General features: G+C 37.4%; 1 protein-coding gene across 11 annotated transcripts in view; it reads right to left on the bottom strand.

Annotated features, from left to right (window-relative positions):
* The window catches only part of NEK10 (NIMA related kinase 10), a 332,836-nt gene that overhangs the window by 47,971 nt on the left and 257,307 nt on the right, over window positions 1-27,558 (bottom strand). For 8 of the 11 annotated variants that reach the window (XM_082415109.1, XM_082415111.1, XM_082415110.1 and 5 more), the window contains 2 exons: window positions 13,657-13,757; window positions 6,138-6,248 (listed from right to left, as the gene is read on the bottom strand). In XM_082415109.1, coding sequence (XP_082271235.1) covers window positions 6,138-6,248; window positions 13,657-13,757 — 212 coding nt within the window. Of the gene's footprint in view, window positions 1-6,137; window positions 6,249-13,630; window positions 13,758-15,574; window positions 15,603-27,558 lie in introns of those variants that run through there. The other 3 variants (XM_082415108.1, XR_014251269.1, XM_082415114.1) reach the window with 3 other exon arrangements.

A 27,558-nucleotide genomic window follows, 5' to 3' on the forward strand; every position in this document is an offset into this window, starting at 1 on the left:
TATAAGCTTTTGCACAGCAAAGGAAACCATAAACAAAATGAAAAGACAACCTACAGACTGGGAGAAAATAGTTGCAAACAATGCTACCGACAAGGGATTAATTTCCAAAATATACAAATAGCTCATACAACTCAGTAACAAAAAAAACCCAAACAAAAAATGGTAGAAGACCTAAATTGACATTTCTCCAAAGAAGACATACAGATGGCCATGAGGCATATGAGAAGATGCTCAACATCACGACTTATTAGAGAAATGCAAATCAAAACTACGATGAGGTACCACCTCACATGGGTCAGAATGGCCATCATCAAAAATCTACAAACAATAAATGCTGGAGAGGGTGTGGAGAAAGGGGAACCCTCCTACACTGTTGGTGGGAATGTAAATTGGTGCAGCCAATATGGAAAACAGTATGGAGGTTCCTCAAAAAACTAAAAATAGAGTTGCCATATGATCCAGCAATCCCTCCCCTGGGCATACATCCAGAGAAAACTATAATTTGAAAAGATACATGTACCCCAATATTCATAGCAACACTATTTACAATAGCCAAGACATGGAAGCAACCTAAGTGTCCATCGACAGATGAATGGGTAAAGAACACGTGGTGTATATATACAATGGAATACTACTTAACTATAAAATAAGAATGAAATAATGCCATTTGAAGCAACATGGATGGACCTAGAGATTGTCATTTAAGTGAACTAAGTCAGAAAGACAAATCCATATGATATCACTTATATGTGGAATCAAAAATATGACATAAACAGATTCACACACACAGAGAACAGACTTGTGTTTGCCAAGGAGGAGAGGGTTGGGGGAGGGATGGATTGGGAGTTTGGAATTAGCAGATGCAAACTATTATATATAGAATGGAGGAACAACAAGATCCTACTCTAGAGGACAGAGGACTGTATTCAGTATCCTATCATAAACCATAATGGAAAAGAATATGAGAAAAGAATATATGTATTCTTTATGCATATACATATATATGTATAAATGAATCACTTTGCTATACACCAGAAACTAACACAACATTGTAAATCAACTATATTTCAATACAAAATAAATTTTTATAAAAGGGCTCTTCTGCTCTGAATAAACATCTACAGTTCTAAGGAGCAAATAATTGTATGCACTTTTGAACTAAACAAGTCAAGTAAATATTACAGAGAAAAGATAATATCACTATATACTACCTCTCCCCCCAAAAAACCACTAATTTTGAGCAAATATTGAACAATTTTAGCACTTTATTGGTCAATTGAGTATATAGTACTTTTTAAGCAAAAACTAAAGAGAAGAAAATAAAATTTGTAGGAGAAACTACAAATGTAATCCTCATTAAATTCCCCAAATTGTATCTTCTTTTCCATATCATAAAATAAGGCTATCTTTTCTGTAGAACAACTACATAAATGAGTTGGAACCTAATCAACTGAGATAGAACTCTGAAGGAAATTAAGCGAAAATAAATGTTAACATATGTGTATGTATAACTGATTCACTTTGTTATAAATCAGAAACTAACACACCATTGTAAAGCAATTATACCCCAATAAAGATGTTAAAAAAAAAAGAAAGAAAAGAAATGAAATTAGGTGCCAGAAATGAGAAATGTTTCAACATGTTTTATCACACTTCACTCGTCAGTCCTCTGATCTCTTTTTTCTTTAGATTTTTCTTGTCCTCTTTGACTGAATTACATAACATGTTAAGACATAAAATATTGCCTTATTTTTCATTTTTTCTAACCTACAGCTCCTTTCTATTAGTTTTTATTAGACTTTCTAGGCCACTTTGTTAACAGAAATGCCCAGTATTTACACTCACTATTTTCTTATGCTTAAATCTTAGAGGCTGATCAGATGCAGATTCAAGTGTTTAGCATGTACATTTCACAGATGTGCTGTGCACATCCATCAGGAGGCATGTACTGTCCGGTTGTTCCTCTTTTTGTGATGTCAGCAGCCAGTAGTGATCATGTCAGATCCATTATTTCATTCAGGGGCTGCAAAATGACAATATTTTTTATTCCTTCAGTACTTATTAGCTGAAGTACTTCTGTCATGAGAAACTTCCCCCTCATCAATTTAGTTACCCTGAGATAGAATTCATAAGTGAAGGGCAGAATAAATGTTTGATTCTTTCCTTTTGTAAACAATTTTCAAAATAATGAGTTGGTCACTTAGCATCTTCCAAAGGTAACCAATGAGGGATTTTTTTTTTCTTACTTTTGTGAACTCTTGGATTTAAACATTAGTTAATGTTTTCAATCAATTTTGGTTATTATTCTTATTGACGCTTTAATTATCCAATAGATAGTCTGTGAGAGCCTCTTTGTTGGCTCCCGAGTCCTTTTGACACACGCTCAGTAGTCCTTGACAGCATCCTTGCCATGTATTCTGTTATGTCAAGATATTCGAGCCTAGTCTCATTCAGTTCCTGCTCAAGAGCTGCAATGGGCTATATTTCCAAAGCTATGGGTGAAAAGGGAGCACACTGCCGCTTGCTTCGTTTCTATATCATTTTAGTGAAATTTAGGAAATATGTGTCTTTTTTAAAAGATAAGATCTATCATGAATTCGTACTGATTCATATTGATACTTCTAATTTGAATTAGTATTTTCTACTTTGTTTCTGTTTCTCCTTTCTCCCATGCTGAAAACCCTAGTTCTCAAAGACACCTATGCAATTGCATAGATGCTTTGTTCACCCTGCAATTCTAGCCAAGGTTGAGTAGCATGGACTGAAGACACCTCAGGTGAGTCATAAATAAAAAGGCTCATTTCTTGGAAAAGGGTTCTTCCATGTTTTGACTCTTCTGTCCATCTTGCTGGGCCTCAGGCCACTCATAAGTAAGTTGCAATCATCCCATAATGACTCCTTCAAACTGCAGACATGGAGTCCCAGGATTTTAGGAGAAGCTTCAGAGGGGAGGGTGGAAATCACATGCACTTTATGTGTTGTCACCACTTCTTCCAAGGCCATGGTGTGGGGTGACCGTGTCATTCAAAGGCTAATGGGCTACTCCTCTATGATTGTACAGGGGATGATAAAGCCATTTCTGAAAAAAATTGTCACTAACTAAAGATTACACCAGAAAGGGGGAAAAACAGGTCACAAACTTTTCTCATTTAGGTTTAGACTGGGGGCAGAAGGGCTTCTTTTTTTTCATGGAGAAATATATAAATATATTTATCAATATTTATATATCAATAAAGAATAGAACCAATATAGGATATGTTATATAGAATATGTCTATCAATCTAGAATTTATTCTATATTCAACAATTATTCATTAAGCATCTACCATGCACCGTGTACGACTCTGGGGAATCAAAGATGAGCAAGATAAACTCACTACCCTTACATGTAAACAGACATGTGAGCTAAATAGCTTTTGAATGAAAAGCTATTTAAAACACAATGATATGAGTGAAAAAGTGATTGAAGCATAGAGAAAGGGGAGATTAATTCTGGACAAGGAAAATTAAGAAAAGTGTTAATGGAGGAGCTGGTTAATATCCCAGGCTTCCAATTTCTTTAGCTCATAGGAGGTGAGGCCTGCCCCCGATTATAGGGTACATTTCATAAGGGTATGAAGCACCACAGGCTTATAATATCAGATGAGGAGACCATAGCATTCTTCATAGGATAATTTAATCTGCATCTTAACCCAGTTGAAAGGAGTATGAATCTATGCCCCCTTCGGTCCCCTCATGCCCCAGACCAAGAACAGAGATGAGATGCTCCTGTGAGAGATGCCGCCACAGCAGAGGAAGCACACAAGGTTGGAAGTGGGTGGCACAGCTAAACAAAAGGAGGAAAAGAAAGACACCAAGGAAGGAGGCCAAACTGAAAACCTAAGTCACAAAAGAGACGATGATTTGCGCTAAGGACAGGCACTGCTGGAAGCACGGACCAGGGACAGGTTGCAGCCCCCTTCATGCCTCAGTTTGCAGCAGGCACCTTCCTCTCATAAAGCTAGGATTTCTGTTAAAATAAAAGTGTGTACAAACTGGATTATTCTGAATATCATTTTAATAAGAATATAAAACTTATCAACATGTAACGTTTTCATGGGAGACTTGAGCTTCTGTCTTTAAAATCTATTTATTGGTATTCATGATGCAATATGTGAATATCCTAAAATAAATATTTGAAGTCTCCTCCACTTCTGTTTTGATCTCCCCTAGCTTTGTTTCTTGGCCTTATTTGCCAAGACAACCCATAAAATCTCTAATCTCTGATGAGGTAGGGTTTATGTTTTGTTTACCTGCAGCTATGTGTTTTTTCCCCCATCTCCTGTTTGTGTATGTGCAGACACCACTGATGTAAGGCAAAAAAGCAAAAACATACTGTTTGCATTTCTTATCAAAGAGCGTATATGACCGTTAGCGTAACTGATGCTACCTTGGGCCCATACAGTTCCTCCAGTCCTCCCGCTGACCCTATCCAGGACTGTACTGCACAATAAATCACTTCTCTGTCATTAGGAGCTTTGTAGTTAAGAGACATTGTTTAATAATCATTAGGACCAGGTGGCCTCCATGCTCTGTTAGTCCCTAAACAATGATGAAGACCTTTGCTGACGTATTCCCAGCGCCCACGAGACCAGTTACCCATTCATAAAACTTGACTTAGGAAGGCACGTCCTATTTCCGAGCAGCCCCCCAACTCCTTGGTTAACTATAAAACTGTCCCAATGTCCCCTCAGAGGTGTGGAGTGCAGCTGCGAATGCTTCTGGGTCGTTGTCCACCTGATCCAGATCCCACCCTGTAACTTATCCTGTAATAAACTGGTCCATTGATTACATGGAGCTGCCTGCCTCTATTTTCTGTCTCAAGATGCCTTCTCAGTTCAGTGGGCACTTTTGGTTCCCTCCGTCCTCCAACATTGCCCGAATTATGAGTTAATTTATACTACAGATTGGATACAGTAAAAGAAAAAGAAACCTTAAAGAAAAAGTTCATTGGCAGCATGCCTGTGCCAAAGTTTATGTATATGCTGAAGTTTTTAAAAAATATACAAAATTGGAGTGGGATCAAGCATCTTTACACAACTGGGCCCAAGCTGTTTGGGCCTTGTGTCTTTCTGGGACAGGAGAATGGGAGCCTGTGACCACCTCAAAGGCCTGTATCAAAATGGCTACTGACCAGGTCAAACGGATTTCCTATTACCAAGTTGTGTTAACCAGAAATAAACAATTTTCTTTCTGTCTGGTTGATTTAACCTCTTTGTGATTTAGTTTCCTTATGAAAGAATAGAACTATTTACCAGCACCCAAAGTCTAGGAGACCATAGAATGTTGAAGACGAAAAGAACCTTAGAAATTGTTCATTCCACCCTCACAGGTGATAAAAATCATGGCCTCAGATGGTTAAGTGACTTGTTCAGATTTGCAAAGCTCAATTTAGGGGCTCATTGAAGAATATTCTAACAAAGGTTGGAATAGAATTCTCTAAAAAAGACATATATATTTATTTAAATTAAAGATATTTAATAACATTTCTTCTTAGGAAAACATGCAATAATACTGAAAGAACTTTCTATTAGTCTTCTGAGAACAATGGCTTCAGAAATAAAGGGGAGAAAATTAGAGGCAAAGACATATCCTCGATTTAGTATCTTAAGCAGTGCTATGGTCTCAATGTTTGTGTCCCCCAAAATTTGTATATTGAAACTAACCTCCAAGGTGGGACCTTTGGGAGGTAATTAGGCCATAAAGATAAAGCCCTTATATAAGTGTTCTTATAAAAAATACGCTTATAAAAGAGGCCTGGAAGAGCTCCCTTGCTTCCTCTGCCATGTAAGTATACAGCAAGAAGTCGGCAGTCTGCAACCTGGAAGAGGGTCCTTACCAGACCTGACCGTGCTGGTACCTCGATCTTGAACTTCCAGCTACCAGAACCATAAGCAATAAATTCTTGCTGTTTATAAACTCTGCACTTTATGGTATTTTTACTATAGCAGCCCAAATGGACTAAGACAAACATTGATAATACCCTTTAGTAGAGGGCAGAGCTTTAAATATAGGATACAAGCACAGGAGGTATAAAATTTAATTCTTATGACTTTTTTTGTTAGTCAAAGAAGAATTCCTATATGTAGAATACTGTACCTTTTTAATTTCAGATTTCAAATTACAAGGGTTACTCTGCTGGCTGAAGAGGGATTTCTTGAATCTCTCTATAACCCTTCTTTTCAAATTGTGGTGCAAAGCTGGAGGAAGCTGCATAAAATGAGAAAATCATTATAAGCACATTGTTAACTATGCATAGCTGACTCCCAGGAAGCATTTGTGAGGGTAGCAATATTCACTCAACAGGACTAAATAAGAATTTAAATTTTACTCCAAATAGCATGACTTAATGTTACAATTTTTCATTCTACAATCCAGAAGAAACACATCACTCTGTTCTCTTTCAAAAGACTACTTCTAATTATGTTACTGTTCTTTCATTTTATTTATATTATTTTTTCATAGAATGACTAAATTATATATTAGTTGTGTGTATAAATTGAATTTTGCAAACAACAGACTTACAAGGAAAGATGCATTCTATGAATGCTTAAGTGCTTGTATCATGCCCAGAACCATGCTGAACACTCTCATCATGGTCCTTGTCCTGAAGGATCTGACACTTTGGACCAGGAAGCACACATCTGCATTAGTACAGGGTCAGAGGCCTGCTTCTGAATATACAGCTGGAGAGAGATCAGATTGGAGGGGCCAATCTTATCAAGAAGAAAGAGAGAAATGAATTTGTATACATTAGGGCTCAGCAGGATGAGTTAGATTTAATAAGTAAATAGTAGGAAGCCACTGGTTTGAGTGGAGAAGGTAAGGGAAAGTACCTGAAGACACATTTTTGGTCTTGATAATTCCCTACTGTTACCCACCAGAAGTTGCCACTTCCCTAAGTCAAACACCAAAGGGCAGTGTTGGCCCAGGACCTTCTAGTTGATGCCCAGCATGATTCTACCTGTCAAGGGTAAAGGTAGCAGCCCTTTCTGACATAACTCACTGTCTGCTACAGCACCAGTGGGTCCTTCAAAAGTGACTTACCCCGGTTGTGGCAGCCATCAGTATCACATTAATTCAGATACTCTTAAAACCTTGCTATTCATTTAACTTGATAAGCCTCTAGTTAACTTAGAATTGCTTTTACTACTCCTGATGGTCTGAATTAATCCTCACAAAAACTTTCTTGCATAAGTTAATATTCAGTCAACTTAAGATTCATATACAGGGCAGTATTTGAAAGCTATTGTATCTTATCAGAATAATTATCACAAGCAACAGCACCCTATCTTTAAAGTTTTCATGGAAGAATTAAAAATTTTGCACAGAATGATGACTCACACATAACTTAAAACTGCAGATAATATAAGTATAATTATATATATATAAGAATTATAATACTAAGAATAAAATTACTAATACCTATGACTTGTATGTGCCAGGCACTATGGTTACTCTTTCATGTGCATTAGCTCACTTTTTTCTCGACAATAAACTTATGAAGTAGGTACTATCCTATAGGTGAGGAAATCAGACATTATATAACACCCAAGATACTTTCTGAGGTAGTGAGTCTGCCAGCACAACGATTGTTCGAGAGCTAATACCATCACCACTAGCATTACACAAGTATAGCACTTTATAAACATTTCACATACTTTATTTCCTTTATCACAATAGTCCCATAAGCTACCTGAATTTTACTGATGAAGAAACTGATTCTAGAAAAGGTAATGGTTCCTTCAATGTCACGAATCTAAAAGTGTGGTTTTTGTTTGTTTTTATCATACCAAATAAAGTAACAGCAGAAAAAAAAAAGAAATCTTATACATTTATATTGTAGGTTTTCTCAAACATAATACATGGATTCTTTCTAAAGAACTAGTATCTCCAAAAATACATTGGCAGACCATCAGTAGCCCACAGGGCCCCCTTTGATAGTGACTCAAACAATATATTTTCTACTGAAAAAAAGTTATTTTGACATATTACTATTTAAGAGGAGATTGCTATATGCTGATTTTTAAAGCATTTATTTAACATAACAATCAAATCTTAACTATAGAGTTAAATCCAAAGCTTACGTTGGCTGCACAGGTTCTACCTAAGCAATAACACATAAAGACTCCTACTAAAAGATAATGTATGTACCTTAGTCACCTTATATGCTCAAAGATCGATTTTGGTTTCCAGCAATGGAAATGAACCACTGATTTCATTCTCAGCTTACTGGTCTTAAGATTCCCATCTTATTTTTGATGAAAACAGATGTCAAATCACTGAAGGCAGAGTTAGGATTCTAACATCCTGTCTTTTAAAATAGTTGCTTTTAGATGGTTTCCACAGATTTGTCTCCATGGAAACTGGATAAGAAAGGCCACCACCAGCCAAAAGTAAGCAGTTTCCCATTTAAAGTCACTTGTTGGCTGTCAGAAGGGATCTGGCTCTGCAATTCAGGGTACTACCACAGCTTAAGTCTGCAGGAATTTATATAGTAAATAAATATGTGAACAAGAAGGTTTTTTTGTTTGTTTGTCCATTCAGTTTTATTTTCAGAAGTTTTCCTTTGCAATTACAAGACAGAAAAAATTGATCTTGGTCTTTAAGCTTTGGTAAATACGTGAGTGTAATGTTTAGACTTGTATTTATCTCCTTTACTTGAAAGGCAGTGACTTTGGTTAGCACTGTAATTTAAGGTTCCCCAAAGAGGAATCATTCCTTACTATGAGCAATGCCATAAACTTTAAAGTATTCTGGAAATACATTTTTACAACCACCATGATTGTATCTTAACTTGTAGCAAGGAATTCCATCTTGCCAAAAATATGAAATCATTTGTTATGCTGGCAGTGTAAGAGCATAATAATAAGGTGTTTTTAATAGTTTCATTCTTGCTTTATAATACTTTGAACTCCAATAAAGAAACAAAATACATCCATTTAAAAAGTTTTTTAATATAAAAATTAGCAGGACAGGCATATGGAAATTATATTTAAATTTTAAAGGATATTTTCTCTCAATTTAGTAGTGAATCATTAAGGTAACCAATAAGCTATTTGAAGTTATTTCCATAGCACTAAAGTTAAGAATTCTTCTCCATATATCTATATCAGTATTTAAATGGAAATGTATTTTTGAATACAATATCTTTACTCAATAGAGATATGGCAGATTATATTTTGACTTATTAACCAGTTTTCTCCCTCATCCTATGTTCTTATGCCCCTTCACCCACTTTCATTTAATCAGGTAGACAGTTCTGCGGGATTGCCTAAAGGAAAGGCTGACAGAAGAAAATGGAGAAAAGGGTAATCAATTTTAGACTCTTGAGTCTTCAAAAGGCTGGCACTCAGGGTAACTGAAAAGAGCACCAGATTTGGTTTAAAAAATTTTTTAAAACCCACAAAAAAACCCAAAAAATAACCCAAACATGATAGATAAGAGCCAGGCTACTCTCCAGGCTGGGCAGAAGTCAAAGGGGGAACAGTGAGAAGTTAGAGGTGGGCAGGTCCCAAATAAGGTAGTCCCTTGTTGAGCCCCCAGGCTAACTGTGCCAGCTGTCAGTTTTTTTACTCTCAGCTCCAAATCCACCTTCATTGCCCTGCTTGTGACACTGGAACATATATCCCTTGTCAGCTGGCTGGATGTTCAGCTTTATCTGCAGAGGGCACTAGTGGAGGATGGAGCCTGTCTTTCTGGTTCCAGTGATGCTCCTGCCTTGCCTTAGTTTGGCAGCAGTGAATGGTCAGCAGGAATGGGGACTCCCAGCGGTGCTCATCCCCAGCCAGATTCAGTGCCACCAACCCTGCAGGCAGCTTTCCAGAGAGTTCCATGGAGCAGCACCTACCAGTGGGCAGCCTCCCCTGGTCCCATAGAGGGCAGTTCCTAGAGGGCAATTCCCAGCACACCACTCTTACAGGCTGATTTCCAGCAAGTCTACAGCACAGTACCTCAGGACATTTCTCTGACTTTCCAGTGAGGTCTGGACCTCAGCCCAGGATGAGGGTGTCCTCTTCTATTTTGTTCCTTTCTTGGGTGCTGTGCCTCAGCCCTATAAGTAGTAACTTCCTTATCTGCTCTTCTTATAGTCTTTAGATTTCTCTTCCCCTCCTCAGTAGATAATACCCTGTTATTATTAGTAATTCTTAAATAATTCTTTATGTGAAACCTTCCCTGTTGAAATCAGTTTGGTTTCTGTCCTCTGAATAGACGCTCACTGAAACAGATTTGGTTCCAGGAATGTCCAGGAGGAGCCATAGAGATGGCATTTGGAAATTGATTTGATTGTACCCTTGGAACCGAGCCCACTGCTGGGTTGTTTGCCAATAGGACAGAGGATGATAGTAATCCATGGCATGCAGTGGCATCGCAGTTAGTCAGTTGTCACCTGAATGAAGAGCCAACTGAAGCGAGTGCCCTGGAAGCTTGAGTGGCTGCTACACTTGACCATCAGGCAGTATGAAGACCACGAGGATGGTGGGGTGGGCGGGTCCTTTAGATGCACTGGGGCACTTACAGAGAGACAATGACAAACCTGGGTCCTTTAACTCTCAGCTCAATTCATAGTCTAAGAGACAGAAAGATTCCATGACAGCCCTAATAGAATGTATTTCTTGCTACCACAGCACTGGTATGGCTGATAATCAAACACAAATCTAATTGATCAGGTTGCTGAATTACAATGTCAGCTGAATGTACATTTCACCAAGTTTCTCATGCAAAAGTTAGAAAAAAAGATTAGAATACTAAAACTCCAAGTAGGGACATGTTGTTGGACCCAGATAAAACTGACAATCTTGAAACTCAACTCACTCTGAGCCATCATTGCCAGTGGAAGTAGCTTGAAACCCTGCATCTGAGAAGATAAGACTTCTTTTGCTTCAAAACTCTATACTAACCTCACCTAGCACAGATGAGGGGTAATATCTTTAAAAGGGATGCTCATTCCTCTTAAGACCCACAACAGTGAGCTTTAAGTCAGGAACAAGGGTCATATCTCAATATGATCCAGGGGAACTTGTACACTTCCCTATCTGCTCTGCATCAAAAGATTTTGCTATTCCATATCAGCAGCAACCCAGAGAACATGTGCAGGAGTGGATTCTAAGGGTGTCAGGACAAGAAGGATGAAATATAGCACTATATCAAGCTGAATTCATTCAAATGTGTGTACTTACTAGAGAGTCTAGATTTAATATATTAGTTTGTGCAGCTGGAGGTGTACTAAAACCTGGACTCAATGGTGGCCTACATTTAATGAGGATAAAATGCCAGAGCTTCTCTGGCTTGTGGAGGAGGGAATTCAAAGGCTTGGAGAGACAGGAATGCTGGGATAGATTTATCATGGGTGACCTGCACACTCACTTCCCAATTTCGTTCAGCAAGAACACTCAGAAGCCATTCCTTTTGATACCAAACAGGACCCCGTGGGGCTCCTGGGCACAAAAGCCTTTCTGTGTCCCCCATTTCTTTGATTATAGGAAATAGGTTTCATTCAGCCTCCATGACCTTCCCTGAGTTCCAACTGGCAGATTCAAGCAGTCGCTAATTAGGGAAGGGAGGGGATGTGGAGACAAGGGAGGAGCAGTCAAGAGAAACAATAGTGCAGCCTTGGGGCAGGGTCCTGGCTCCTCATTAAGGGAAACACACAATATCTTTGAGCTGTTTTGCAGATACTGAAACACCCACCAGGTGGGAGAAGTTAACTGTATGCTGCCCACAAGCACGTAGACCGCAGACCGGTTGGAACCAGAAGGTTGATGATGCTGACTCCCAGTTACCTCACCACCAACCAATCAGAAGAATGTCCACGAGCTAATGATGCCCTCTTTGAACCATTCCCATAAAACTCCTCACTACCCACTCCAGGTAGGACACAGAGTTTTGAAGGCATTAGCCTGTTGTGGCCCCCTTTGCCTGGCAAAGCAATAAAGCTATTCTTTTCTACTTCACCCAAAACTCTGTGTCCAAGATTTAATTTGGTGTCAGGGTACAGAGGCCAGGCTCGGCTTCACTTTCACTAAAGCAGTGAGAAACACATAGGAGAGGGGAGAACCAGCATCCTTGAAGACCTTACAGTTGCTCTCCTTTGTAGGCCAGATATGACAAGGAAAGTACAAGGTTCCAATGGGGATGATGTGATCCCAGAGGAGCAGAGGCCAAGAGGCAGCCCCTGACCACCAGTGACAAGTTGGGAGCATTTACCATAAAGGGTGGCAGGGATGTATACTGTTAATGAGAATGCCTGGCCCACAGAGATCTTTGATGGTAGTTAACTGATTGGGGTGCTCTTGGGAAAGAAACATGAGGTCATCCTACTAGAGTATTCCTTAATCCATATAACAGAAAAGAAACTCTAGGTCTGGTAGACAAAAACGTGATTTGAGTTGCTGTTGCCCTCAGTTGAGAGTTATCTCCTCTCACATAGTTTCCAGACGTTGGTCAATTCAAAGACTAAAAGCCCCTTGATTAGTGCGAAAGCTGGGGCCCCTTGAGGAAGGGCCCTGAAACATTGCTATACCTATGCAATAAATAAATTTTCTTCCAACCCTTCTCCAGAGATCCCTGCAGCTATTTATTAGAGTGACTGCTCACAGAGAAGAAGGAAATACACAGGCTTTCAGGGAATACTGGACACCAGTCATAAACTGACTCTATTTCCTAGAGTCTTATAATGCCACCGTGGTACACTAATCAAAATGTTTTTTTTTTTTTACTTGTTTGCTTCTTTGAGGGGGGAGGCATATTAGACCAAGTTAGACTTATAATGGGCCCAATTGTTCCACTGGCTTGGTGATATTTCTCTCTAGTACCTGAATATTTAATTGTAATTGCCACAATTGGCAACTGACAGAATCATCAGACTGGGTCTCTGAATCTTAGGGTGAGGGAGTGTTTATATGTTTTGCTCATTGGTATGTCTCAAGTGCCTAGAATAGTGGCTGGTGCATAGTAGGCATCTAGTAATTAAATGTCAAATGAAAAAATGAATGAATGAATGAACTACATATTAAGACATACAGTCTTAAACTTCAAAATAATAGTTACTTTCTTGTCCAAATATCTACACAAAATTTGTTTTCTTATTAACAGTACCTAACTTTGGTAAATGACCATTCAACTCCCTTATCGTTAGAAAGATTTCTGTAAATAATTTGTAACCAGTGATTACTTCTCCAATGCCTAAGGGTCACTGAGATTTAGAAAAAGTTTTTAAAATCCTGAATTTTGTGTTTTCAGTTTTTTGAGAGGTCTTGGTTTTATCCCAGCCTCGTCAGGATTAGGGAACTACTTTCCTTTCTTTCCTGTAGCCCAGCTCTGTCCCCACTTTCACCCCCACATAAAAGGGACATTTGTGTTGAAGTTTGTTTTTGGTTGGGCACTAACAGTAAAAGAGCAGGTTAGGAGTCACAGGGAAAACCTGACATATCTGCTTCTTTTAACCTATGACCTTCCCAGCTCTGCTGCTAAGCTAAAGTGTTCCCAAATATATGTAGTTGGAGAGAATAAGAACAAGCATCACTCGAACTGAAAGTTTCTCAAAGTAGTTCTTTACCAATATTAGCACCAAACTTGTACTTAAGATAAAAAGGAAATAAAAAGCTAGCACACTGACCTGAGTGATGTAGATGATTTTGTGCAGCTGGATTAAGATCTGCTGAATAGGATCACTGATCTGACGTACTTTCCTCTGGGACACAGCAATTCCTGCAGATGCTGTGGATGACAAATTCTGCCATTAATCAAGACCCTTTTCCCCTTCAAAAGTGGTATTAAGTGGAAAATGGGGTAAAATTCTGAAAAAAAAATACTCTCATCCTACCAACGAGAAAATATGTAGAGACCTTGTTACACTTCAATATTTTATGATATGGGATGCACAATTCTTTCCTTCTACTTCTCAGACCTCTAAGTAACATAATAATGTTATCATTTGTAACATCTTAAAGACTGTTTATCACTTGGAAATTTTGCCTGCAATTACACCAGGCTGCCACAAGGAGTCAGTGGTGTCTTGGATACTGTGGCCGTTGAGAAGCTGGACTTCAGATATGTGCAGTTAAGGGATTATCACACTTAAAAATTTTAAATTCATTTGCCCTCAGTAGCAAATAAAACTAATTTTATTAAAACTACTAAAATGCAAATAGTGAATAGGCAATCTTACAGAGCAAACAAAAAATAAAATTATAATTTGTAATAATCAAGGGTTTGAAAATTATGTTACTTTCAAACCCTTGATTATTACAAATTATAATTTTCACCGAGATTTCTCTTCAGGTCTAAATAAGACACATCTATAATTTATCCTGAATTCTCATCACAGAGCCACATCACTTTCACAGTTCTAGGCTAGCTTGGTATCAAACTGCATATAAGCTGCTTTCCCAGATTCACATGTCATAGCCACAAGTGGCCCATTCTTAACTTTGAGGAATGTAAAGCTATGTAAAGGAATAGCCTTGACCCTTGTATTAGCCACAAGGTCCCCTCTGCCTCCTCTCACCCTCAGATCCACACTGGAGAAAATGGAAGAGAGACTTCAGATATGTGGATGTATATTATCCTCTCTCCCACATTTCTGCTCTTTCCCTTCCTCCAGATAACATGCAGCATGCTTTCTGAAATAATGTTTTTCTTGACAATTTCTCTTTTTTAAAGAAAAGTTCCAAAGTCCTTCTTTTCTTACCTTCATACAACTTTGAGCACATGAAATTAAATGTGAATACAATCATTGCTTTAGCAACAGCTAAGATTTTGAAAAATGATTCTTATATATATGATTTCTGAGAAAGTTTGCATATTTTACCATAAAAACTTGTTTTCAAAACATTTATAGAGAAAATTTAATGTGGCCATTAAAAGATTCACCTTATTTTATTATTAGCATACCAAAATGTATGTTTAGGACACAAACCACATAAAAGAAAATAAATATAACATTGAAAGAAATATTATTTTCCTTATGGGTATCTTTACTGAGTTTGTTGAGAAATTCACACAAGAAATCATCTAGCTCTAGTTCATCTACATTTAATACCCTGTTTAAATGTTTGCAATTTAAAGGATCTACCTCCTCTAGGAACTGTGTCTAACTCCTTTTAAGCAACAATTACTTGCCATTAAGATGAGGTTTAATAAATTACCCTTAGGGTAAAAATGTGAAGGTAAATCAGAAAGAATTAAGGTAGCTCTGAAATAGAAAACAGAGAGCTGGAAGTATCTGCTCCAGCCTGCAGAGATGGCCAAGAGTACATATGTCATATTTTCTACAATGGTGCTTCTTTGCAGAAATAATTCTTAAAACGTAATTATTTGTTTGTCTAGACTGATATCCAAAACTAATGTGGCCAAGTTGATGTTGCTATAGGAACACTAACTTTGCATTTTCTGAAACTGGATGGCTTGGTTTTTGATCACACTTATGTTGATTACTTTATGTTTTTTGTATATGGAATTTCATTCATAGGTTAAAATCTCACAGCATGGCAGAGTTTTTAGATTTGTGATGACATTTTGAGTGGGATGTCTACCTTGCCACAAGAATGTATTCATCTGTGGCTAGATATAAAAACAGAGATAGTTAGCTAGAATGCGTGCCTTCTGAACTACTCAATATACAAAATTACTTAAAATTATTTTTCTTAAGACCTTTGACCACTACTCTCTCAATCCCGGTAAGTCCTTGAGTTTTGAAAATAGTTTTGGTTGCTTAGTCTCTAAAAAATAAATTTTAAAATGTGTAATTACACATGCCCATTGTAAAACAAGCAAACAAATGTAAAACAACCTAAGTATCACAGAAGAGACTTCGAGGGTCCCTGGAACCACCACCCATCAGCCACCTCCCCAGAAGAAACCTCTGATATCAGCTTGGTGCGTTGCCTTGCAGTTACTTTTCTATTTACGTACTTCAGTGTGTATCTTCAGAACAATATTTTTCAAACTGTGGTTGAGTCCTAAATCTGTTTAATGAATCATGACCAGCATTTTGAAAAATGGAATGGAATGGCATGAAATGAAATAGGATATAAAAATTTCAAAGTGCATTGCATGTAGTAAGGATCCACCCAGTCGAGATATAAAATGTGTGTCTTACTAAGTGTCATTTCCAAAAAGACTTACTTCCAAAAAGACTTTGAAAGCTACTATTGTAGAAAATCTATAGTATTATCTCATGCTTTATTTCCCTCTTTTTAAATAAATGGTGACACATTATAAGACTGTTTTACAATTTTTATTCTTAGTCTGTCATGGAGATTCTCTTTTATCAACACACCCAGTTATAGCTTATTCTTTATGACCACTATTGAACAGCATTACATGTCCTGCATGCATTATAGTTTCTTAGTCACTTCTGTCTTGATGGGAACTTAGTTTTTTTTCAATTTCTCATGATTATAAATGATGCTGCAATGGGTATACGTGTGCATGCCTCACTGTGCATAGTACAAGAGGTCTTTTAGGGTAAATAAGGAGAAATTAAATAGCTGGGCCCTTTGATACACATATTTCCTATTTTAACAAATACATTTTAAAGTGGCTGAATCAATTTGCACTCTGATCAGAAGAGAATCCATTTTTCTATACCGTGATCAACACTATAATCAAACTTTTCAATTTTGCCAATCTGATTTTGTTTTATTTTTTGTTTATCTGAATGCTGATGAGGTTATTGTACTTCTTCGGTGATTTTCTGTTTGCGTCCCAAGCTTTTTTTTTCTTATTGATTTGTAAGTGCTCTTTACATTGTCTGACTACTAATCCTTTTATTGTATTTTACATGTTAAAAGTATTTTCACCTAATCTGTTACTTCTTTTCAATTTAAAGGGCAGACCAGTGGTTAGGAATCTGCGCTCTCACTGCCAAGGGCCTGGGTTGGATCCTTGGTTGCTGAACTAAGATCCCGCAAGTTGGGGAGCATGGCAAAAAAAAAAAAAAAGACATCATAGAAACTGATCATATTCCAACGTCAGTCATATACAGTATGCCCATGATTCATATCTATATGGTTCCTACTGTGAAAGATAGAAAGTATTTGGTCTCATTAAAATTTAAATAAAATCAAAGTTTACATTGGAATACTTTATATTCATTTTACGGTTTTTATTAAAATAGTGAACTTAATTAGTGTTTTAAAACTTAGAAGGAAACTACAAAATTCATTATAAGAGGCAATTTACTTAGAGTGTAAAAGAAAATTATATTTGCTAGCTTACTGTGTGGTGAGCATGACATTAAACAGCTACTTTTCCCCTCTGGGGTGGTGGGTATGAGGACCTGGAGGAGGTGTTGGCAAGGGTTTTACACATTTAGTCTCATGTGATCCTCACAACTATTCTGAATGGTAGTTGTTTCTATGCCCATTTTATAGATGACTGAAATTAAGGAGATTGTCCAACCAAGACTGAAGAACTGGGACATGCAACAAGGTGGGCCCTAAACTCTACACTGATTTAGTCTCCTAACTTGTCACTGGGAGACCATGAAATTATGGACAATGTAACATAATATATATGCTCCTTCCCACACCTGAAATACTACTTTTTTCTTAAAAGGAGTTGCTACTTTTAACATGTTCTGACTATACCTTTGAACATTGGAAAGCATGTACAAGTAATAAACTGGAAGCGTTATGTCTTTGTAGCCTGTGCAGTGCACTATATCTGCTTTATTATCTCATGGCACATTACAATAGCCAAGTTAGTTGCCCATTCCTGGTGCTTTGAGACTTGATTTACATCATACATCCAGTCTATTGAAACCACAATTCACAACACAAACTTTGAAACTGTTAATTACTACAAATTGAACAAAAGATGGATTACACATGTTCCCCCAATTGACCATGATATAGTGTCAACCTACTATTTTTCTGAATTCTTTCTGCTAAGAATCAGGAATGTTTGAACAACTGGAGAAGAGAAAGCTTTGAGCAGGAGCTCCCTGAAAAAAGTAAAAAAAAAAGTTTCCCTTTATGAAGGGGGCTAAAACATGGCTTCTCCATATGGGACCAACTGCCCTGTTGAAAGACAACCTTTTAAATTTAAGTACAGTGAACAGATTTGCTCTGGTCTCTTTCCTCTACTTTTGTAAAAAGGAAATAAAGTAACTGAATTGTAGCTTAAATCTGCAAATGCTCAGCAATGAACCTCTGTGCCCAGCAGCATAGAAGGCAGCAAAATTAGACAAAGAACGTTGTATTCACAAGGGGCTCATGGGAGGTCCATTTAGAGGACCATGGATGAAGGACAGAGAACTGATGCAAACATTTCAGCTGAGAAGACCAAGAAGAATGAATAGGTTTTCAGTAGGCACAGGACATGGATTTGGTGTGAGGGAGGGTATATTTGAGTGGCAGCTTCTGAGTAGAAAAACAGTTTCAGCAAAGGACAGGAGTCAGCTAAGTGAGTGCCACATCTGGAGAACAGCAAAGTGTTCAGTTTTCCCTGCGTGCAGTACCATGAAAAGGTATAGTACTGGGTGCATCTGCAGAGGGAGCCAGGGACCATAGCAGATGGTGATTTCAGGAAAGGTGATCTCATGAGAAGAGGCCTAGGGCCTAAGTCAGGCTCGGCATGGAGCAGCACATGGTGACTGTCTGTGAGGAGCAGGAGCCGAGGAGGGGCCAAAGCTTGGACCTGAGTTGTTAAATGACTCCCACGGAAGGAGAGAGGGAAGTGAGAGAGAAGATGATGACCAGAAGGTGTGGGCATGGAATCTTTCCCAACACAGACCAACAGATGGTTCCACAATCAGGTAGAAATTATTAGGAAGAGACTCAATGGTCTGGGCCTAGTCCCCCCACAGTCCAGCCCCTGGTAGAACTTTCCACAAGATGACAGGAAGCTGCAATAAAGCCTCAGCACCGTTCACCCTGGGTGACCAGGCTCCTTCCACTCCGTTTCATTCCAGCTTCAGAAACAAGCTGTTTAAAGGCCAAAGAAGCAAGGCTGCTTTGAGGTCCTTCACTCTTGAATGCTGGCTGAATCACCTTTACATAATGCATCTCACATCTTGTTCAGGCTTAATTTGTGTGTGTGTGAGGATTAGGGTTTCATCCTATTCCAAATTCTCTATGTCTTTATTTTTTTCAAAATATATAATCTCAGGATATTTAAAGTTGCTAAGCCCCTTAAAAGGACTACATAATACACATGGCAAGATGCTGTGTGAAGAATTCACTGTTGTATTATTTCCCACACTTACTTTTGACCTCATGAACCTCCTGTTATCAAGAAGCAGAGAGAGTCAAGCACTGCCCCAAGATGGGGAGGCAGAGAGGAACCAGGGAACAGACAGCATACATTCCTGGACTTTAAAAGCAATAGTCTAAGCAGAAGACAGAGAGATTCACAGGACCTGTAGCTGAACAAACTTTTCATTCTGCCCCTCCTGGACAAGATAAAGCTTCTTTGAGGAGGAAGGACGAAGACACACGAGAAGGAAAGAAGGTCTCAGAAGAGATTCAAATTCCAGCTCACTTGGGCAAAGTCTTGGGTGGGGGCAATGAGGAGGGCAGAGATGTTTGATGGAAGTCTCTCTACGTTTGGGGATTCAAGAGTGGAAAGGCTGGGGGTGCAATTACCACAGGGAGCTCTGGGAAGTCCTAGCCATGCAGATGTTCCCTGCACCATATGACCTGGGATGGAATGGGGCAGGAGAGACAGCTTCCTGGGGTGTCAGAGGCTCAGCCCCCAAGTCTCCAAACCCAGAGAGTGTGGAAGAGTAGGCTAACCTTCCCAGACCCCTGAGAAGGTGAGCTGACAGAGCAAGGAGCTTGCCCCACAGAAGTCCTGCCTTCATGTCAAGGGGACAGCCAGAAATGGGAATGTGTACTGGGAGCTGGAAGTTAGGGAGGGCTGTGCCCACTTCTCAGGAGAGCAACGTGGAAGAGTGACCCCCACTCAGTACTCAGAGCAGATACCAGCACAGGCAGTCTCAAAGCCTCAGTACAATGATGCCAACTGAATCCTTGGAACAAAAATACCACTCAGGGAAGAAGAAGAAGAAAGAGAAGTGCAATTCTGTTTGTCTGACTTTAAGCCTGATATGATAAAGAAATCACCAACACATTGAAATTTGCCTTTAGGCTAATTGATTATGTTTTCTGAGATGTGGAATAGGGGCTTAATATAAAAATTAAGTTCAGTTTTGGGAAAATATATAAAGTTAGATTTTTTTCCCCTGAATTTGTGACCTAAAAATAACATGCATTTGGCCTAGTCCATATAACCTGGCCCTTATCCATTGACTTAGTTGTTCTTATACTATGCTACAATCACTAACCAAGCCATACTGGCTCCTTTTATTCCTACTAGAGGGAACCTTTTTTTCTCTGAAAGTCAACTCTATTGATGAAGCTCAGAATTCTCAGGAAGAAAATATTGTGCTGTGAAAATACACTGTGTTCAGCACTATGGATGCAAAAGCTAACCAATCAAACTAAAAGGAACAGAAAGAAAAGATAGGAACCCTCCCCTTATTCAATTACCTGGACAAGAAAAATTTATCTCAATCATGGAAAACAGACAAAATGATCATTGCTTGATTCTCTGACATCATGTTATGACATTTTCTAATAGTTTTACTTGATTCTAATCTAACACTTTTAATCCACACCGATAAAGGTGAAGGCAGTTACAGTCCTGTAGAGTTAGTGGTTAACCTATAGAAATTGACATGTTGGTATGACTTTATAGGCCAATCAAGACGTTAATCACAAAACTGATATGCCTTTATTGCCCCACAGAAAATTTGCCAGTCTTATGCTTAATTTAGCAATGTTGCTTCAGCTTTTCTTTACTATATATATACTTTTTTTACTATATATATATATACTATACATACTTTTACAACTATAAAAATATATTTATACAACTATAAAAATCCCTGTCTCCAAATGCTCATGAACAGGCTCTTTTATCCTCCATCTGGTTCCATCATTAAGGGAATTTAAATAAAACTAGGATTCTTGCTAAAAAATAACTTTAAGAATTGTGCTTTTTGGCTTCCCTCATGGCGCAGTGGTTGAGAATCTGCCTGCCAATGCAGGGGACACGGGGTCGAGCCCTGGTCTGGAAAGATCCCACATGCCGCGGAGCAACAAAGCCCTTGTGCCACAGCTACTGAGCCTGTGCTCTAGAGCCTGTGAGCCACAACTACTGAGCCCACGTGCCACAACTACTGAAGCCCACGTGCCTAGAGACTGTGCTCCACAGCAAGAGAAGCCACCGCAATGAGAAGCCCACGCACTGCAATGAAGAGTAGCCCCCACCCGCCGCAACTAGAGAAAGCCCATGCACAGCAAAAAAGACCCAACACAGCCAAAAATAAATAAAAATTAAATAAATTTTTTAAAAAAGAATTGTGCTTTTTGACTCCAATATGGTAAGAAACAATAAGTAGTTTCTTATAAATAAATAAGAAACTTATAAATAAATAAATTTTAAAATTTTAATTAACATGTCATCTAAAACATCCCAAATAATCTATGGCATCCACAGTGAGGAATGTCAATTAACAATGAATGAGATCTCAGCTGTACTGGAGGGCAGGAAGTTGGCCCAGCCAGAAGAGGCCTCTTGCCTGTTTCTCATTACTATTAGCTCACCAGTCACCATCTGCAATACTCAAATTACTTTATGACAACAATTCAAAGGGTAGTTGTAAGCACTCTGAAACAACTTTTTTAAAATAATTAATTAATTTATTTATTATTATTATTACTTTTGGTTGCATTGGGTCTTTGCTGCTGTGCATGGGCTTTCTCTGGTTGTGGCGAGCGGGGGCTACTCTTCGTTGCAGTGAGCAGGCTTCTCACTGCAGTGGCTTCTCTTGTTGCAGAGCATGGGCTCTAGGCACATGGGCTTCAGTAGTTGCAGCACGCAGGCTCAGTAGTTGTGGCTCACAGGCTCTAGAGCACAGGTTCAATAGTTGTGGCTCATGGGGTCTAAAGCAAGGCTCAGTAGTTGTGGTGCATGGGCTTAGTTGTTCCGCAGCATGTGGGATCTTCCTGGACTAGGGCTCAAACCCATGTCCCCTGCATTGGCAGGTGGATTCTTAACCACTGCAGCACCAAGGAAGTCCTGAAACCAATTTTTGAATCTCAGTAATCATTAATAATGGCAATTTGGAATTTGGAAGCCCTCCTTTTCTACATTGACTCAATTATTTGTACACTAAACTACAATCATCATCCAAGCCACATAGACCTCCCTTTACTACTACCAGAGGGTGGTGTAGCTTTCTTCTCCTCCTTTCATTTAGCCTTTTCCCAGGGCAGAAACCCCCAGGGCAGGGTTGTGGGCTGCCTTAACAGCTAATTTGCAGTCTGCACTTGGGCTTGGATTGGGACCATCAATAACTTTTGTGAGACTGAGTACCTTTTTGAAAAGACATTGTCCTCCAAAGAATATGTAAAAATCTACATCTGGTCCACACTCTCCCAGTGCCTGCCTGGCATGAAGAACTAGGACGCAATTCATCATTGATAAAGAAAATGTGTTATCTCCCACCCCTTCCCCAATCTGAAGTCTAACATTAAAATATCATTGTTTCCCTAGTCTTTAAGTAATCACAAGATTACTTACACAGTTGCTCTCAATAGCAAGAATAAACGAGGGTTTAAACAGTGGTAGGTCTGCATCATTTACAAAATAAGTAGTTTTCAGGGGCCTGATCTCAGAGGAAATACTCAAGATACATGCAAACTTTACTAAAGATTCTTATAATATGGTTGTGAAATATAACTAACATACCCAAATCCCAACAAACAATATAGAAAAATATATAATTATATGTCAAATTGCATAGTGTAGACTAGTATTATAAGAGTTTTGATTAAAGTCTGGTAAGCACATTTTCACGTGCTAAAAGAATTGCTATGCAATAAAATTAGAGAAGGCATTTACACAAAATCACCTTGGCAATTGTGAAATCTAGTATTAAGTATTCTATGTTAATAACTAACTTGAAAGCAAGCTACTGAAAGTTGCTCATAATAAAGACAACTAGAATATAGGTGTGCTCTCTGGAATATTTGGATGAAACATTGATTACTTTACATAGATGTGATCTTTATGAACAAAAGACAAGTATAAATATAGATTCTCAGTCATCTAGTAAGATAATTAAGAGCCTGGAAATCATGAAGAGACAATTTCTATTCAAAATGCAGAGCATAATAATTCCCATCTATTAGTTCAGTGCCTGGGTGTTAGCTGCTGAAAAATGAAAAACCCAGCAAAGGAGGGAAAATCATCAGTGTTAATCCAGTCGAAGTTGGCCATAGTCTTAGTTGACATTACATTTGCATTTTAAATTTGGGTTGGACTGACACTCCCAAAAATTTACATTTGACCTACACAAATAGCATCCATAACATTAAAATGTACCCTATTAACTTGACAAAGAATAAGTTTCTTATCATATGTTTTGGTATGATTTAATTTTCACAAACGTACAACATCATTTCCCCTATCTCAACAGGGAAGGACTATTTCTTTTTTATATATAAAAGACCCTAGACATTTTTTCCAATTCAAAATATCCAATTGTTGGATTAATTTGACTCTATAGACAACAGAACAAATAAATTATTTTTAAAGAACTGACACAAAATTAGTATACAGAAATCTGTTGCTTTCTGTACACTAACAATGAACTATCATAAAGAGAAATTAAGAAAACAACCTCATTTATAATCACACCAAAAAGAATAAAATACCTAGGAATAAATTTAACCAAGAAATTGAAAGACCTATAATCAAAAAGCTAGAAGACATTGATGAAAGAAACTGAAGATGATACAAAAAAATGGAAAAGTATCCTGCACTCATGGATTGGAAGAAATAATATTGGTAAAATGTCCATACTACCCAATGCAATGTATAGATTTAATGCAATACCTATCAAATACCAATGACATTTTTCATGGAACTAGAATAAATAATTTAAAAATATATAGAACCACAAAAGATCCTGAAGAGCCAAAACAATATTGAGAAAAAAGAACAAAGCTGAAGGTATCATGCTCCCTGACTTCAGACTATACTACAAAGCTACAGTAGTCAGAAACAGTATGGTACTGGCACAAAAACAGACACATAGCTGAGTAGAGAGCCCAGAAATAAACCCACACACATGTGGTCACCTAATCTATGACAAAGGAGGCAAGAACATACAATGGGGAAAAGACAATCTCTTCAACAAGTGATGTTGAGAAAACTGGATAGCTACAAGTAAAACAATGAGATTAGAACATTTCCTCACACCATATACAAAAATAAACTCAAAATGGAGATTAAAGACTTAAATGTAAGACTAGAAACCATAAAAGTAGAAGAAAACATAGGCAGTGCACTCTTTGACATAGGTCTTAGCAATATTTTTTGAATATGTCTACTCAGGCAAGGCAAACAAATGCAAAAATAAACAAATCGGACCTAATGAAAGTTAAAAGCTTTTGCACAATGAATCAAACTATAGACAAAATGAAAGACAAACTACTGAATGGGAGAAGATATTTGCAAATGATATGTCTGGTAAGGGGTGAATATCCAAAATAAATAAAGAACACATATAATTCAATATAAAAAAATTAAAAATGGACAGAGCACCTGAATAGACATTTCTCCATAGAAGACACACAGCTGGCCAACAGGCACATGAAAATATGCTCAACCTTGCTAATCAGGGAAATGCAAATCAAAACCACCATGAGAAATCATCTCACAACTGTCAGAATGGTTATCATCAAAAAGACAACACATAAATGTTGGCAAGGTTGTGGAATAAAGGGAACCCTAGCACACTGGTGGTGGGAGTGTAAATTGGTTCAGTCACTATGGGAAACAGCATGGAGTTTCCACAAAAAATTAAAAACAGAACTACCATATGATCCAGCAATCCCACTTCTGATTATATATCTGAAGAAAACAAAAACACTGATTCAAAAAGATGTATGCACCCCAATTTTCATTATAGCATTATTTACAATTGCCAAGATGTGGAAGCAACCCAACTGCCCACCAACAGATGAATGGATAAAGAAGATGTGGTGTATATATACAATGGAATATTACTCAGCCATAAAAAAGAATGAAATTCTGCCATTTTCAGCAATGGATGGACCTAGAGAATATTATGCTTAGTGAAATAAGTCATATAGAGAAGGACAAATACTGTGTATTTTCACTTATATGTGGAATCTAAAAAATAAAGCATACAAATGAATAGAACAAAACAGAAATAGACTCACAGATACAGAGAATAAACTAGTGGTTACCAGTAGGGAGAGGGGGAGGTGCAAATTAGGGGAAAAGGATTAAGAGGTACAAACTATTACATATAAAATAAATAAGATATAAGGATGTAATGTACAGCACAGGAAATAGAGCCAATATTTTATAACTCTAAGTGGAGTATAATCTATGAAAATAGAGAATCAATATGTTGTACACCTGAAGCTAATATAATATTGTAAACCAACTATACTTCAATTAAAAAAAATTATTCATCCAGAGAACTTTTGGACATAACTGAGTTTCCTGAGGCTAGAGGCACTTAAACAGCATAATGTTACATAGTAAGTAGATCAGGTATGAAAGGTATTCCTTTTCCAGTTTTCTTTTCTTTCTACTGATTATATCAAGGGTTAAGTTTCAGTATGGAATAAGTATGTCATCACCATCTTTGAGATATGAGCTAATGTTCCTTCATAACAAAGAAAACAGACCTCAGGATAAGCAGATAACAATACCTACTAGAATTTAATAATGTTGTTTTGCTTAGATTTGCATTTATTTTTTATAATTGTCACCTATTATGGCAAGTGACGCTATTCTGGTTTCCCATTTGTAACAAAAATATAAACTTCCCTTTAGATAACTTTAAGTTGAGAAAGTAAGTCAAATTAAAGAAACCAATACTTGGAAAATAGTAATACAGATGGTACTCAGATACAGCCAAATTTGTGCCGTGGTAATCTATAAGTGACAAAGGTTAGGGAAATAGAGCTAAAATAATTAATATGTGTAAAAAGTGTTTATTCATTCATTGATTCCATGTTAATTACTGTTAATATTTTCATCCATTCAGTATAGAAATTCCTAAATTTTCAATTCTGTTGTCAGAGAACTGGTCTGTTATTTAACCTAAAGAGTATCTTATCAAATAATTTATACAATCTAGTTAGTATTAAAAGACAGAACAAGAGGATTTTTAATAGTGTTAACTTGAAACGGCTTCATGGTTATTTGTTTTACAGGAGTTTGGAGGTACATTAAATACTGCTGTATGACCACAATGTGAACCTAGAAGTTCACATTTTAGGAGTACAATATAGGCAAGATCATATTCTAATACAGCCACTTAGCACTCTAAAATAATAGTTCTCACCCTTTGTTCTGCCATAGCACATGGAAAACGATGTTCACATACTAGATATAGTCCTGGGAGCATACCCAGGTTTTGACAAAATTCTCTCATCTCTGACAATTTTTTTCCAGAGCACTTAGGCAATACAGGACTATAGCTATTGGTTATACATAATGGAAAGAATACTGATTTGCAGAGAAGGTGATCTAAGTGGATGGGGCTGGTACCAGTTGTTTGTGATTTGATAAAGCAACCAATAGTCCAAGTTTACCTGCAATATTTAAAAAAGTATGACTTTTATAATATGTAGAAAACCCATTTTGCATTAAGATGAAGAAAAAAAATTTTTTTACTTGAAAGTGGAATAACTCATAAGTAGTAACCCAAATTTTCTCATATACATTACTATGTTCTACAATATTAGTTGAAACTAATCACTCCTTTATAGGTAAACTTTAGCATTCACTGACAACACTTAAAATGCTATAGTACATTCTGTTTTAAATTTAAAATTTATGAATCAGTAAATTTTTAAAAAGTAGACGGTATAACAAACTGTAGTTCTAAGAAATATAATATATTACATGTTAACTGTGCTAAATAGTTTGTTTAAATATCCAGAGATCTGATCAATTTTGCTGACATAAAGTCAAGTCTCAAACTAGCTAACTCAACATACCCTTTAGGAAAAATAATTCTTATTATGAATCACAACTGAACGCAAATGTATTCTGCTATCACTATTATAAAATCAATCGATGACAATCATTTTAACTTCATGATTATGTTATGAACTTACCTTATGCCAAAATAGCAGGAGTAGAGCATGGTCAACATGACAGCTTTAGATATGTTAATAACAAAGCTATCTGTTTTTTGCATCTATGCTGATCGTGACAGATTGGCCCCAAACTGTCAATAACTCTTCCAAAGCAAATTTAATAAATGTGGAGACATGGACTAATATTACAGTAAATCAATTCACATCTCCTTTGTTCACTATACGTATTAACTCTACAAAAGAATGTGAATTAAGGAAGCCAAAGTGAAAATAACATTAAGCAATAATAATTCCAAATTAACCAAAGTAGTAAAATAGAACTTTATACTCGAGTCATACACATATGTTAAAAGCAC

Source organism: Balaenoptera physalus, assembly GCF_965194825.1.
Source record: "Balaenoptera physalus genome assembly, chromosome: 11".
Lineage (NCBI taxonomy): Eukaryota > Metazoa > Chordata > Mammalia > Artiodactyla > Balaenopteridae > Balaenoptera > Balaenoptera physalus.